This window comes from Patagioenas fasciata, chromosome 4, assembly GCF_037038585.1.
Source record: "Patagioenas fasciata isolate bPatFas1 chromosome 4, bPatFas1.hap1, whole genome shotgun sequence".
Classification (NCBI taxonomy): Eukaryota; Metazoa; Chordata; class Aves; order Columbiformes; family Columbidae; genus Patagioenas; species Patagioenas fasciata.
The window spans coordinates 66,496,456-66,512,509 of NC_092523.1; the positions used below are offsets into that span (position 1 = coordinate 66,496,456).

The window sequence follows — 16,054 nt, forward strand, 5'->3', positions numbered from 1 at the left end:
GTTTTACTACAGGTTATAAAAGTCAGTCTGAGCAACTCCCAAGCTAGCATTCAGAGGCTGGTAACATCATGTTGTCAGGCCTTACAATTCAAGTACAGTTAGGTAGGTATATTCAGTCTTGTAAAAAGAAATGTGCCTCTGTAAAAGCGACAGTGATGATCCTGTGATGTCACTTCCTCAGACAGGATAGCCTATTAGTCCAGGTAAATCTTTCAAGTCACTCTTCCAAACTGCTCAAAAGCCCCAGTGAGCTTAACCTTCAGGTAAGATGGTACTGACCATTTGTCATCACTCCAAACGCCACAATTCTTTTCCAAAAGCACAGCAGGGTTCACTAAACTTGTTGCTTTGCCCAAATTCTAGCACTGTACTATGTTACCTTCTGTTGTTTAAACAGCATTACTCACATATCAACGAGTTCAACTGAAAACTGTTCTTCACTTCCCTTTCATGCAATGCTGCACAGCATTAGGCACACTGCTAAGTAATTACCACACTTCAGACCAGCAGTGTCTGCAATTCTGTGGTAAATGACACACACACCTAAGGTTATGTACTCAGCAACCTCTGTGAAGGCACTCTGGGATCCATCTCAAACACAACAGCAGTCCATTGAGATGAAAAGCCCTTTCTAAATCTACGATGCCCATCATTCAGCCAGAGCAACGGATATTGGCAAAATATGTTTAACTTTAAAATAACATCTGTTTAGCAATGATAGAGGAGGGTCCATCTGAATTACAGAATTATACTCCATAATCTGTAAGTATTAAATCTTTCATTTCTCAGAACTGATGTGAAATCTTGTAAATCTTAGAAGTATTTTTCATTTGCAAGTATCTTCACCACTTCTTTCAGATACTTTGCATGTAGGAGTATGATGAACTGATAACCCCTCCAAGAATAAATGAAGAGGCATCATGGGACCAAGTGAAATGTGAGGAAAATCATGTTCTGAATTCCTCGCTCCCTGCCCAGGGAGGTTGTGGAGTCTCGTACTCCGGAGACATTCAAAACCCGCCTGGATGCCTTTCTGTGTAACCTCATGTAGGTGGTTCCTGCTCTGGCAGGGGGATTGGACTGGATGAGCTTTCGAGGTCCCTTCCAATCCCTGACATTCTGTGATTCTGTGAAAAAACAAGGACTCTGACATCAAGGAGGGCCTGGATTTCACCCAAGCTCCCTACAACTATCTGAGCTTCAGATCTTGTCTCAAACACAATCTGTGCATGTGTCCAAGCAATTTGTGCAAAAGGGATACCCTGAAGCTATAAATGGAGACTACTCCACTGCACAGCTTTATCTCACCAGGAAACAAAGCACATGGAATATTCAGCACAAAGCACCTTCACAGATTTACAGACCAACGAGGCTGAAAAGTCAGGTCAAACGGAGAGCATGAAAGATAAAACGGTTTCAACATCTAACATTTAATTAGAGCAAGACCTGGAATCATAAGGATAAGGAGTTTTTGCAATGGGGGAACACGCTGAAATACAAGGTAGCAAAAATTGCATAAAAATATCAAAGCCCTAGCCAGCTGTGCGGACAACAAGGACATAATTGAGTCTGAGGTAAACATTACTAATTTACTTCATACAGGTTTGGAAGAAGATGACATGTACATCACAAGCCTTTTATGATGGGCCTGGCTAATACTAACATCTATTATAGTTGCTCTAATACATTATCTGGAAAGGGACAGAAACTAACAAGCTGCCAGCTAACAAAAAAGGGTTACTTTGAGGTGCCAATAATCTTAAACTCTTCCCCAAGCCTCTCCCAATACCATTCCTCTGTATTTAGATAAAAGTTCAAAATCCAGAACTATGCCTACAGCCATTTTTCATTCAATTATATTTCATGGATAAAATGTTCAAAAGTGACCTATTAATTTCAGAAGACGAAATCTCTGAGAACACACGCAGATACCCAGGGACTAACTGCAGAACTGCTGTGCACAACTTTCGCTGATGCCTCTTGCTCAGTGCTTCAAATACGCTATTTTGGCCTCCTGTCTAAATGAGGATTTAGAAGTCTGATTTTAAGGCGACACAGCTCAACAATTTTCAGTAGGTAGGCTGAAGGACATAAAATAAACACTTTGGTGGTCTGAAGTCTGCACTTGGATTTTGGGAAAGGATCAAGTCAGAGGGTAAAAAAATCTAGTGATGAGAAAAGCAAGGGTTCTGTCTTTAAGCTGCAAGGCTTTAAAATACTGCAAATAGCATACAACCAACCACACTAAAATATCTTATGTCAGTAAATACATGTATGTACTCTAGGACTGCAACCATGTTGTTAAGCTTTCTTTAGTTCTGTATTTCACACCAAATGAAAATGGTTCTCCCTTCTTTCATCTCACAAAAGGAGAGCACCTTTTTCATCCTCAGAAGAACTACAGGTATCCTTCTATCTTCAGTGTAACACTTCTTTAGTGTTTAGGGTATGAGGTTTGGTTTTCTATCACCTTGTGACTATCAGGGAAACTGATTCAGTTTGGTAACCTAATGGAAAACAATAAATGTTTGTTAATTTTTTTAGATAAATCCCATTTTCCATTCATTATTACTACCTCATAAATACGCAGGTTCCTGACTTCAATAAAATAAAGTATGTGTTTCTTCATGTCAAAATATTTTCCAGGTGGCACTAGTCTACACACTGGAGTCTACCCCAGACAAGCGTCATCATTCAGGTTACTTCAACAACATTTATCCAGTGACACTCATGATGAATCTCAGACGCCTGATCACACAAACTACTAAGGCACAGCATGAAAACTCAATTTCAGAACTGAAGAAACCCAACAGTTGGAGGCCAAATCCCCACGTTGCAAGCTGAGGGAGAGCAGTGCTCTCTAAGCTGAAGGACTATCGAGTTCAGTATGATGGGAATGCAAGAGGCGCGCCAGAGGGTCAAGAGGTGCCACTGACTGAAGGGAAGCAGATGTTTGGCAACAGGATTCCAACTAAGTGTTGATTAAAATTTCAACTTTTCAATTAGAAGATGGCTGTTTGAAGTGCTCAGAATAGTCTATTTAATTGTTTTCTGCCTCTGGGATCTCTGAGAAGGAAAAATAGCTACTGAAAAGCTTCAAGGCTTCAACACAGAGCCCAGAAATTCACATAATTTTTTACCTTTTATTTTTTTAGGCAACAAAATTTGCTTACCCTCCTAACTCTAGCATCAAGACAGTGAATCAGACATACTACTGACAAAGTAATTATGAATCTCTATACAGAACTTAACACAGTGAAAGTAATGAATAATTCTATCAAAGACAAGAAAAGACTGAATGAAGGTGAAACCTGTAAGGGGAGACCCTTGACATTCAAACACAGTTACAAGGAACTACTGGTATTTCCTATAACAGGAAAAGTGGAGGGAAAGGGCCTGAGTGTCCAACATTGTTCTCATGGAAATGTGAATGACAAAAAGCCTTGGAGATGCTGACCCTACATTAAATGTTATCTCAGCTTCTGACTATTAAGCCTTAATCTTTCTGAACATGTGCATAGTAATAGAATGAATATGCAGGAACCTGTATCTGAATTTGCCCACTAATTTCACAATAGGAAAAAAAGAGAACCAAATCAAGAAAAAAAAAACTGTAATAAAAGAGAAGTGGTATGTATTTCAAACAATACTTGAAAATACACTTAAAATTTCACTGTTTTTTGCCACATAATTTATTCAAGAAATAGTTATTCGTATGAATTAGGCTTTAAATTAGAGCCATTATAAAAGGGCAAGGTGTTGGCTGTTTTTTCCCTAACTTATTTTCTTAGATCTTGACCTATGGAACAGATGAAAATATGTTTTTTTGGAAAACATAGTTCACACAGCTCTATTCCAGATAGTTATATACCAAATGACATTACAAACAAGCATTATAAGCAGCAACAGATCAGTCAACTGAATCTATTGCAGAGCTTCAATTCCAAGACTATCTGCTTCATATTTTATTTGGTAAAGCCTGTAACACTGCCACATGAAAGGATCAAAGAGTAAAGAAGAGGTAAGAGAGTTAAAATAAACACTTATCAAAATGAAACACTACTATATAAAGCTGCTAAGGAATGAGAAAAAGGTAAAGTAAAATTCTAAGGAAAGACATGAGATTTGCTGTTACTTGTCTATTTCACAAGTAAAAACATATCTTTGTTTTGGGGAAGTCCAGGTCGCCTTTGATGAAATATACCAGTTTCAATGTTTATAACCCCAAGTAAATATTCTAACCAAGAAAAAATAGGTCAGGTTTGTAATTTTTTCCTTCCAAAATCACTATCTGTAGGAAGTTCTCCAAAACAAGCCAAATCTCACACATCTTTAATAGATTTTACTCAATCCTTATTTGGACTGACTCCTAATCAGCTTGCTAGTTCTCACCTCCTCCAATCCTTTTACCACTCCTTCATTTCAGCACCAGTTGGCCCAAGGTTGTTTTAAGGTGCAGATTTGGCCATAAGAGATAGTGGAACAGACTCTCATGCAGCACAGACACTCCTAAAAAATGCATGGAGGTGCAGCAGTCACCTGTGCAGGGCCACAGTGCAGCACAGAGCTATGTTCTCAGATTAGAGCTTTCATAAGCACCTGGAAAGCTTCCTTGATCATTTCCTATTACATTTCAGGCTGAAGTCTCACAAAAGACTTCAGAATTTGAAGATGTGCACTCAGGTCAAATTAAAACCAGGAAAACCTCTCTGACAACTGGCTAATGTGCACTATTGTCAAGTACAATCACCTTGCTTGTTTGAGCAAATAAAACACCTGGGCACATTTCCCAAACTGCCATATTCCTCTCCTCCCCGCCCCGCCCCTTCTGTTTTCATTTCTTCTTAAATAAAAGACTATCAATCCCTGGAATCCAAACACAAGAGATATACCATACGGAGCTCAGTGTCAGTTTTGTCAGTACAGAAACAGTTAAATAAACCTGTATCAAAATTACTGATTTACTGAATTCAAATTCTTGTAAACTACTCCTCAAGTAAGATGATCTTCAAACAAAGTAAGGAACAACTTTTATGCATCATCAATCTTTTCTGCTCAAGTTTGAAGCAATATATCTTTCCATTCCATAAGAGAGCACAGGAACACTGAAGCAAATTTAAAATCCTAATGCAAACTTTTGTTAAAGACTAAGCTGTGGACAACATTAGCAGGTGTCTCCGTGCAATTTCTGGTTTTGTAATGATAATTTATGCTGCTTGCAAAGATTTTTGAAGATGACCAACTTATTTTGCCTTGTTAACTAACACTGCATAGTCAATACAGTGGCTGGGGGCAGGAGGGGGTCCAGCTCTACCATCCACCTGTACTCAGAATGACTGAGTTCAAAACTGGATTCCTATAATACACATTTCTACCACTCCAACCAATATGCAAAATCCCTCTGTCACATAAAACACTGCATTAAAATGTGTTTTCAAACTCATAATCTACTGCACTCTACAACAAAGGAGCACTTACTGCCATTGTCGTCAGAATCCTCGCTGCTGCTAGGAAGCCGACGTCGTTTCATGATCTTCAGGGGAAGCAGCAGGCAGCCTGCAAAGCAATGAGACAGCACTTAACCCAAGAGAATAACACAGTCATCAAGTTGTGTTTCTGATGGCATTCAAGGATTTACAAGTACACAAAGGAAAACAAACAACTTTAAAGAGCATCTGAAATATGAACAGTGAAAGTCTCAAGGATCATTAATTAGGCAGTCATCATATGAGCAGGTGAACAAGACTGGAGAGTATCAATGACAGCCCCACCAACACCTCCACCCCGAAACAAAAGCATATTTTGTTCTGAGAGGTCTTTAAATCACTGAATATCTGCAGTCAATGTGCTTAACCTTCCCTGCCCATTCTAACACTAGATTTGCTATACAATAACACTTTTACTGCTTATGTAAATATTTACTTTGGCTAATACATTTTTGGCACTGTTTTATTCCTGTTTAAAGTGCCAGATTTATTAAATCGAATACTTAAGTTGTTAACTTATGTGTGTGTGTGTATATATATATATGTATGTATATATATTTATATAAAGAAACATCATCAGCAGCAAGCCATTTTTCCAGATTAACTAAACATGCAACACCTATGCCCTGGAAGGCACTACCTCTAAGGTAAGAGTTACTTTCTTCCGCAGGTATGTTTCTAGCTCTATGCCTAACACCATTTTCCATGAATCAGACCACAATTTGATTACAGAGAAGCTCCTCTGAAACGCGCAACTTCTAGCAATACTGAGTTCAACTGCACATGAATCACTGATGTACAGGCAAAAAGTTCCAAATCATTTCAGTAGCTATTCACAGGGCATTAGTATTTTCACATGTATTCTCTGTGGAACAAAACTAAACTCAGAAACATTAAAGAAGCTGTAAATAGCAAGTCAGAATTTACATGTAAAAAGCTATTTAAAAGTGTAAGTTGAAAAGCAGAAAAAAATATGACAAGACAATAGCAGAAAGGCATATCCACCATAAGTTAAACTGACAAGGACTCTAGATGCACATCAAATCCCCTGAGTCTCTGCTTACCACATATCAATCATGATATGAACAAGGTCTGGGTGTTCAGCTAGCAGCAAAGCCCTCATACATACTTTTGGGGCATAGATCTGGAAATCAGATGTCAAAGTACTTTTCTGTTTCTAGGTAGGTGCAGAAAATCTAACCTCCTCATTTTCATGTGAACTGGGATCTCCTAAAAACCTCTCAGCAAAACTCTTGTCATTGACCCTTCATATACAGTTAACTACAACTTCGTTCACTGAGAACATGTCTCATTGTAGTAAACTCAGTAATGTTTCCCACTAAGACTATGACTAATTCACAAAATGAGGAAACCCAAAAAGCCTACCCAAAGACTGACACTATTTCCACAAAAGCACAAAAATACCTTCTCTTCCAAAAGTTATTCAAATGAAAACAAATAAGCATTTTTGAATTTTATCATCAAGAGCAGATCACAAGCAACTGAACCTGAGACTCTATTTTACACTTCCAATGAACTTAATACACAGGGTGTTTCAAAAAGACGGACCCGATTTCAAAGCAGTATTGTTAAGTAATTTGGTCCATCTTTTTGAAACATCCTGTAGTTGTAAGAGCCCAAGCACTGCAAGATTTAGTCCTTTTTTTTTATATATATTAAACATGCAAAGTGGGGGGGAGCCTCCCTCCCACAGAATGACTTTCCAGAGTGGGATTTAATACAGCTGTTTTCGAAACAGGGAGCAGTCTTGAGCTGCTAGTTTTGCTCAACAAAGGTAAAGAGAAACTGAATGCTTCGCTTCACCAAGATCTTTTGTCACCATTTTATAGAGTCAAAGTTCAGGTATAATGTCTGATGCCAGGGAATAAAGAATCATAAATGACAATCTCTTATAGTGCTAGAAGAATTCTCTCCAGAATTGCTTTGAAGCAGAACAGAACTCTGTGTGTATGGCAGACAGAAATCGTGCCAATGAATAAGTACACAGACCAGCCTGGACAATCAAAATCACCTGAACACAGATCTGGTATAAATGTGGTAGATCCAGAGGCAAGTTCTGATACGGCCACTTATGAAGACAGAAAGCCAACATTCAGATCCAAAACACACTAAGACAGAACTGAAAAATCAATTAGCTGCTACATGGCAAAAAACAGGGGAATAAATACCTATTCTGTAAGGTACCTTTCCCTAGTAGTTCACATACTTTCTCTGTATTTGAAAGAAATATTAGCAATAGCGGTATAAAAGCGCATATTCATTTAGAATGGGAATATCTGCTGCAAGGAAAGAAGATATGGGAAAAAAGAAAGAAAGAAAAGAAAAATAAAGTTATCTCAGAAATATAACATGCATATTTATGGTTAAAATCCTCACTTCTTGGTTCATTCCCACAGGGTCTGAAAAGCATTATGCACCATAGAGCAAAATAACATAGCCTATACATAAGGATATACTCAGGAGCTTGTGATGAACAAGCAAACTTGAAATTCTGCTCCTCCACATCCTTTTGGTAAGTGTATTTTGAGCTCACCTTCTCCTAGCCATATTTCTGCAAAGCCACAAAATAAGGAAAAGCTCAGAAGCTTCTACTTCCTACCATGCACTTTAAAAAACAAAATTTATTGCTGTTTAAGGAAGACAGTAGTATTTACAACTCCCAATTCCAGCAGTCTCCACAGTTCTTCAGGAAATAAGCAGCAGAACAAAAGCCACTTCCCTGAAGTACAGAGTATTAGACAAGGCAGTTGATTTCCTTGTCCACTCTAGTCAGGTTTCTGAAGTTGGCCACATTGAAAAGCCTGTGCTCTCACAAGTAACACTAAAAGAAATACCCAATTTGATGAAGTTCATATGAGATCGAATTTTCCCATCTCTGAACCTAACCCAAGTTTGCAGGGAGCTAGGTGACAGATGGAAAAGCAGTATTTGGCTTCTCAAAACAAGTCTCAAACCTCGTAAGATTAACGCCCTCCCCCCCTCCCTTTTTTTTTTTGTCATTAGAAGTAATAAAGCAGCTTTTTTCAACTTCAAAAATAATTTTGAGCTGCTCTCACCAGATGGTCATATCTACAGTTGAGAACATACATTCTAGAGGCAACACTAGAAGAGCTAACAAGAGTTACAACCACACAGACTGAAATACTGCTGCTCTTCAGGGTCTCACTGTGCCTGTGTCTCAAAGACAATGGGCTTCTGGCAGGTGACAGTGACCTCAAAGTCACTTAAAAAGTACATAAAAAATAAACACAGATTATGGATAGCGATGGTTAGGTGCTGACTAAAGGTGCAGGCTTTCCCTGTTCAACCACCAACATGCACATTTTCCCAGCATGTTTAGAGGATATTGGGAAGTCAAGGAACTTTTTTTAACCTTCAGGGAAGAAAAAAAAAAAAAGAAGAAACAACACAACAACCAAAACACAACCAGAAATTATAATAACCCATTCTTCATGGGACATCTTTCAATAAAAGAAGGTATTTTTATACTGAAAAAGGCAGAATGGAAGAACTATGAAATTTTTCAGTAAAATCACTTATCTCATGTTTTTTCCCTTTCCTAACCTCAGATTTAAGTGTCAGCAATACTACTACTCTTTGAAATTCTCACTCTTCACAGTCATAGAAGTGCTGGTATCTTTCACTTGACTTCATTTTGACACACACTTAATATACTCAGATTTATATATAATGCATCTGATCCGACACTGATCTCATAAAAGCATATTCTGAAACTGAAGTGGATCTGTCAATTCCAACAGGTCAGAAGTAAAGGCAGATTCATCAAGACTCACTGTACCACAGCTAGTTTAATGGTACAAATAGGTTGTGATTATTACGCCTGTAAGCAAAGAGAACATATATGCAAGCACAGAAAAGGCAAAATATTTAAACCAAGCTTTAAGATTCATACCAATAATAAGTAAAAGCTGTGGAACTCAGCATGCAACACTTGCAGGACAGGAAGAGACCACCCAGGTTACTGAGCTCAATTCCCAACAACTGCACGCAACCACATAATCGCTGTTTAGTCGAGAAGTTTCCACAAAACATTCACTGCACCCACACATGCCACGAAACAACTTCCCAGTCCCCTTCGCAAAACGAATGCTTCTCTGAAGCAAGGAATACCCAATCAAGTAGTGCCCTTGAGCACTGTATCTCCTATCACAAATGCTGCTACAGCTGTTTTTCCCAAATTCCTACACCTGCCCCAAGAGGACATTTGCCCACATAATGTCCACCTGCAGCATCAGCCCAATGCCTGAGGAGCTACTACAGAGCCCAGTAGCCCTAATGTAAGACAGGCCACTGCGTGCCTGAGAGAAACATTCCTTGCATTTTCAGTGACACATGCAAATTCCTAATAACCCAGCAACTTTTAGACATCATTTTCAGTTTCACTTCCTTGAAAGATGACTGTTTCTTCATGTTAAAACTAGCCTTTCAGAAATCAGACCGACCAACACACAGTGTGCTGATAGTTATTTCTCCTGAGGACTGCATTACAGTATTTACCCATTTATTAGAGGGGGAAAAAAATAAAGTGGACGCAGGCAAATGCCAACCTTCAATTAAACACAAGATTCATTCCACTAGCAATATTATGCCATGTCCAAGGGTGGACAAAGGATCTAAGAGCACTTTGTGCAATCACACCACTGCAATAAATGGCACAGATGGGGCAAAGGCCACCAAGCACCCAGAGATTAGCCAGGGCAGCCCTGGGGAGGATGGCACAGCTTCACACATGCTCTGCTGCTGCTCCAGAACCTGAAGACATCGTGCTTACAGAGACACATGACCAGGTGCTTTTCCATCCTTCTACATCATGCTAGCTCTGAAAGCGAAGTTTGGGGGTTACTCATTGATTAGGTACAAACTTCAAACATACAAACCTGACTCTGGACTTACATGGTACAATTGCTCAGATCGTTTTTAAAGGCAAGATTACAATGCCTGAAGCGTTTCTTCTGGCTACTGTGTTTTGGAGAGAGCATTAAGCCTTTTTCAAAATACTTGTAAAATGCTATGCGAGTGAAATGCCTAGATAATAATCCAATATAATCAATGTCGGGCCACAAAATAACATTCGGATTTACATATCATTGTGGAGGTGAGCAACAAATATCTAAATCTACACAAATAACTTGACACAGTTAGGAACATCGACATTTCTGTCTACGTCCCAGAATTTGCTGGCAGATGCAAGGCAATGGGTTAGAATCATCAATGTGATACAGTACAGCAAATCCACTCTTTTTATCACCATGCATTATCATGTTCCTCCACTTTTAACGCTACAAGAGATTAATTTAAAAGAACCAACAAAAAACAAAAACAACACTGGACAGCAATGCCAAAGTCTTCCCTTTTACATTTTTTCTCCCACATTGAAGTTCCAGGTGTTGCACAGATCCAAGTGGAAAAAAAAAAAACAGAATCCTTTTTTCTAGCTTCCTCAGAGCAGAATTCCAGACATTACCCCATAAATGGCACAACAGTGTGCACACAAATACACCCATTAACACACCACAGCACTTTTTATGCTACTGCTGCGCAGTGAAGAACATAGAACACATTTTTACTCAGTTTGACCCCAAGTAGAAAGATGATCAAAGAGAAAGTTGTAAAGTGTGTCAGTCTTTGTTATGCAAATAGCTAAACAGAACTAGATTTTTAAAAAATAATTATAGACGAAAAAATTCTACATCCTCGGGTCAAAGGTTTTACGTAGTGCAATTTTTACTGAAGTATTTTTAAGGGCTGTATAAACCTTTGGGTAAAAAGAGTGTATAACTCCAACTCTGACAGACAATTAACTGTAACCATGTTAATGGGTGTCACTATAATAAAATGCACAGAACAGCTGCAGAGACGGAATTGGAAGAAAGTGGAACTTTGACACATGTACACCCTGAAGACAAACTAAAAAACTTGCTTTTCCTGAAAGTAACCCAGTAACTGCAATGAAACTAAGACCTAATTATCTCTAGTACACAAGAGATTGCTTCAAAACACTTACTGTACCAATGGACGTACACTGTAACATAGTCTTAATGAAATGGATGGTAGATGAAGACATTTGGTTTCTACTACAGTACTCTTGAAATAGCCTGTTTATGACACCACCCCGGTCTTTACCAACCAACACCTGAAATAGCAAGAAAATAATCTGGTTTTTTCCTTCTATTCCCAAACCAAAAAAACCCCAAGACAACAAAACAAAAACAACAAAATAAAACCCCACAACCAAACAAAAAACACCCCATAAAACACAGAACTGCATCTGAAATAAGTTATACTATTAAAATCCACCTAAACCTCCTCTTTATCACCTATGAAAGCTTCTACAGTGACACTTCATAGTCACAAAGATACAGGAGTTCTCAAAATAGTACAGTACTACGTAGCACGGTCCACAGTACAAAAAGTCAGACCTTAAATTTGGAGAAAAAGTCTTCAAAGTCCCATCAAACAAAGAAGTATGTTCTAAGGCCAAGAGTGTTCTCCCAAAAGAACATTTCTACTGACTTGAGCACAGCTCTTCGAAATTTCACAAGGGAAAGCAAAAGCACAATTTGGACACATCAGCCCAACACTTCTCAGCAATCCATTTATGCACCTGTGCAAGTCAGCTCATGTTAGCTTACAATCTGGGCACTGGTAGCAAATTATTCCCAAACTGTGTTGGCGGAACCCACTGCCCAGAATCTCAAGCAATGATAAATTGCACTCTAAGAGTTAATTCAACCCGCTCTGCATCCACTGCTGTTCATCTCTTCCATGTAGGAAAAAGCTGTCAGCTTGGTCAGCTCCAGCTGAAAACAGCAGCGCAAAGCAGCAGCACTAACCACATGGAGAAAGCATTTGAGGAAACACGGGAAGCTTTTTTTATTACATTCTGTGAATTGGGAATGAAACCAGAGAAGCTGGAAGGGTAATCTGCAGCTGTGAGGGGAAAAGGGGTTTTATTATTATTATTTTAAACACATGTATTAAACATAGCTCAAAAGCAGGGAGCAAGTGGTATCTGAAGCCAGAGGGAAAATCCTGATACTAAAACGTACAACCCTTGCTGTTTCAACAATATCCCACTGAGTGTGAGAAATCTCTAGAAACAGAATCATAACAAGCATATTTCTGGCATAACTCTTATGAAGGTTTTAGGTTTGCAAATCTGGGCAGCTTTTGACTTACTTAAAACACTGTGCCTGCTTAAAAAAGAAATTATTCCAAATGACAGCTAAATCTTTCTCTAAAAAGAAAACATGAAGCTAGCATAAAAGCATCTTCCTGCTTCAACATTAAAACGTCAACCAAAGCATGTTGCTAAATGCTGTCATAACTTCTAATACTACCTAACAGCTATCTAAGGAGAAGTAAGCTATTTTTAACGCCTCTGTGCAGCCACACAAACCACTCATTTGTATGTTACACATGGTCAGTTCTTACTGGGTGACTGACAGGTCTCAAGATCTCACAGACTTCACCTACGGGTGACCTAATGAACTTTATTAGAAAAAAGCTGTCATCGGAAGGAAAAGGGAAGCAAGGAGTTAGCCAGAAGCACGCACCCTGGCACGCGTGGCTTTCTGAAATCGCCTCACAGGTGAGCGGTGCCTCCAACGACCGCCAGCCGCCGAGTCCACGACCGGCTGCCGGCTCAGCGCCGCCTTTCCCGGGGGCAGGAGACGCTGCTCGAAGAGGAAATTCAAAAGCGGCGCCTGACGCCCAGCAGCTCTGGGCCGGCCGGGTGCCGCTCGGGGCGGTTACCCTGCTCGTCCTGCTGCTCCTCACGCAGCTCTCGCACCGCAGCCGCCGCCTGCCCGCCGGCCGTTAACGCCCGCGCCGCGGGCGGCTCCAAGCCAGCGGGGAGGAGACGGAGCCGCCTCCCTGCCCAGCCGCCGGGCTACACCTCCCCGCGGGGTGGCACCTTCCTGAGCGGCGGCACCACCCCCAGCCCTACGGCCCCCGGCTTCCATTTGAAACGGCCCGGCTCGCCTCCCCCTCCCGCTCCTCCCAGCCGCCGGTCGCACCAATCCGCTCGGCCCCGGCTGAAAATCAAACTTGGTTCCCTCGGCTCCGCTCCCTACGCTCCGCACCCCTGTCACTGCCGAAAACGGCCAAAGCACCTTCCCCGCCCTCCCCCCGCGTCTCCACGCTGCTGGGGGTGGGACGAGGACGGCGGTTTAGTGGATTGAGCAGCGGCAGCAGCACGGGGGAGACTTGAGCTCATTTTCTGTGTCTGTCTCTCCTCCCACTCCCAGACAGTTCTGGAAACTGTGTATCACCTCTTGTCACAGGAAACCAACCAGCAGGCGGTGCAAACAAACAAACACACTTTGCCTCCACCCTCCCCAAAATAATGGCAACCCCACCGCCTGCCGCTAACGAACTGGCGGGCGCCCATGGGAATGGAAAAGGAAAAAAATCATCCTTTGAGCAGGCAACCACCCGAGCCCGCAGTCAGGCAGGGTGGCAGCGGCCGCAGCATCAGGGCGGCTTTGTCTAATTTCAGCAAGTGGAATAATCGCTGGAGCCGCACTCTCCTCCCCGCCTCCCCCGGGACGCCGGGGACTGACCGTTACACAGAAATAACGCGGTTATCTGGAACACCGCAGCCCTGACCTGGCTTGCCAGGCCCCGGGGGACACGGGCAAAAGAGAGAACGCGCGGAGCTGCCCCGCCTCGCGCCCGAGCAACTTCAGGCTCTTGCCGCCGCTACCTCGCGGTTGTTGTTCGCGTTCCAACATCGCCCGTTCCACGTTCCGCTCCCCCGTCAACAAACTCCGGCACGGCCACGCGGATTCACCGGCGCCCCGCATACCAACGTCCCGCCCGAGCCACCCGCGGGGCTGCGGGAGGGGTGCCCCACCCCCCCAGCCCCAAGTTTGCACCGCCCCCCCCCCCCCCCCCACGTGTGCGCCCGGGCCCGGGCCCCGCTTCGCACTTTAACTCCCCGGCCCGGGGCGAGGGTCGGGCGCGCCGCGCTGGCCGCTGCGGGACCGCCGTGCACCTGCTCGCCGCTGCCCCGCCTGGCCGGCCAGGCGGCAGGGATGCAACCCCGCTCCCGGCGGGTCCGGGCAGCGCCGCACGCCTCCCCCCGCGCACACGCTGTCAAACACGTGCATTTGGGGGCTCTCGCAACTTGTTCTCCAGCCGGAGACACCGTGCGCTCACAACGGAGCAGGGGAGGGAGGCGAAGCACCTATGACAGCCCGCCGCTCTCCACCGCTAGCGAACACCCACCGGTGCCCCAGAGCACACCCTCTTGCGCGCATCGAACACAAGACTGCGGCTCTCCCGCTCCGAAAAGCAACTTCTGCTTAATTTCACCGATGAGCAGTTTTCATGCTTTCTAAGCATTTTTTTTTCCTACAAGCGAAAGCCAAGTGCGACTGGGTGGACGGGGGCGGTGGGGCTCCAATGTAACTACAAAGCTACTGCTGCACATAAACACCTCCTCCCCCACGCACATGCTCCCCGCCCACGGTTAGAAGCGGTGGGTCAGGTGGACATGTGGGTGACACGGTGACAGACACTGGCCATGGCTCCCCCCGGCACCTTCCTACACGGCAATATCTGCGAAGGACCTGCGCTCTGCCATTGCCATCTCTCTACGAAGTTGCTCCAACGCTTCCTACTTTCCGCGGAGGGTGATGCACGGCGATGCCCCCGCAGCGCAGCCTGCAGCGACGCCCGAGGCGTGGGGCAGGCAGTGCGGCACGCCGGCAGCTCACTTGGCCGCTGCACCTTCCAAGCTGCGCGGTCCTTATTTGCCGCGCCGGTGCCCGTGGCGAAACAAAAAGCCGGCGGTCGCTCCCGGCACCGGCCCGCCGCGCCGGGCGGCAGCAGAACCTCCGCTCCCTCCTCCCACCGCCCCGTCCCTCCCGCCCGCCCCAGCCCGGCACAAGTTGATTGTGGGATAGCGGAGCCGCAACTCGGCCGCCTCCCCTCGCCCCGGACCGAGCCGCACGGCTCTTGGCGCCATGTTAATGACGTACTATCTTATTTCCACTAGGCAGCGACCTTCAGCACGAAACTGCTCTCTCGCCGCCTCCGGAGCGACAAAAAAAACCCATCAAATATGGCTGTGCTGGCAGCTCCCCCGGCTGGCGCTGCGGCGGCGGCGGCGGGGCGGCGGCGGGCACGGTTACCTGCTGGCGGCGGCGGCGGGGCGGCGGCGAAGGCGGCGAGGGCGGGCGGCGCGGCCGGGCTCCCCCTGTGCGGAGGGCTCGGGGCCGCCTCATGAGTTCGGCGCGGCGCCGGGGAGCGGGCGCGGAGAGTGGCTCCCTGCACCACACACACACACACCCGCGCTCACTCTCACACACACAGAGACTCCCTCTGACTGACGTTTGTACTTGTTATGGAGGAAGGACTCCGTGAATAAAACTCGTTTCTGGGTCACTGCTGCCACAGGGGGGAGCTGCTTTAATCCCCTGCCAAAACTGCCAGGCGAGGGAAGGGGGGAAATAATCATAATGGAGCGCCGGGGTGGGGTGGCGGCGGCTGCCCCGAGGTAGCCGCCGTTAACTCTTGGC

At 44.0% G+C, this 16,054-nt stretch overlaps 1 protein-coding gene across 9 annotated transcripts in view; it reads right to left on the reverse strand.

Annotated features, from left to right (window-relative positions):
* JADE1 (jade family PHD finger 1) overlaps nt 1–16,054 on the reverse strand; it is a 76,285-nt gene that overhangs the window by 29,824 nt on the left and 30,407 nt on the right. Inside the window, exons 1-2 of one of the 9 annotated variants that reach the window (XM_071808060.1) lie at nt 15,867–16,009; nt 5,479–5,556 (exon numbers count right to left, since the gene is read on the reverse strand). In XM_071808060.1, coding sequence (XP_071664161.1) covers nt 5,479–5,556; nt 15,867–15,993 — 205 coding nt within the window. In that variant the 5' untranslated portion in view covers nt 15,994–16,009. Of the gene's footprint in view, nt 1–5,478; nt 5,557–13,084; nt 13,164–14,235; nt 14,371–15,103; nt 15,181–15,667; nt 15,789–15,866; nt 16,010–16,054 lie in introns of those variants that run through there. The other 8 variants (XM_065836966.2, XM_065836969.2, XM_065836968.2 and 5 more) reach the window with 8 other exon arrangements.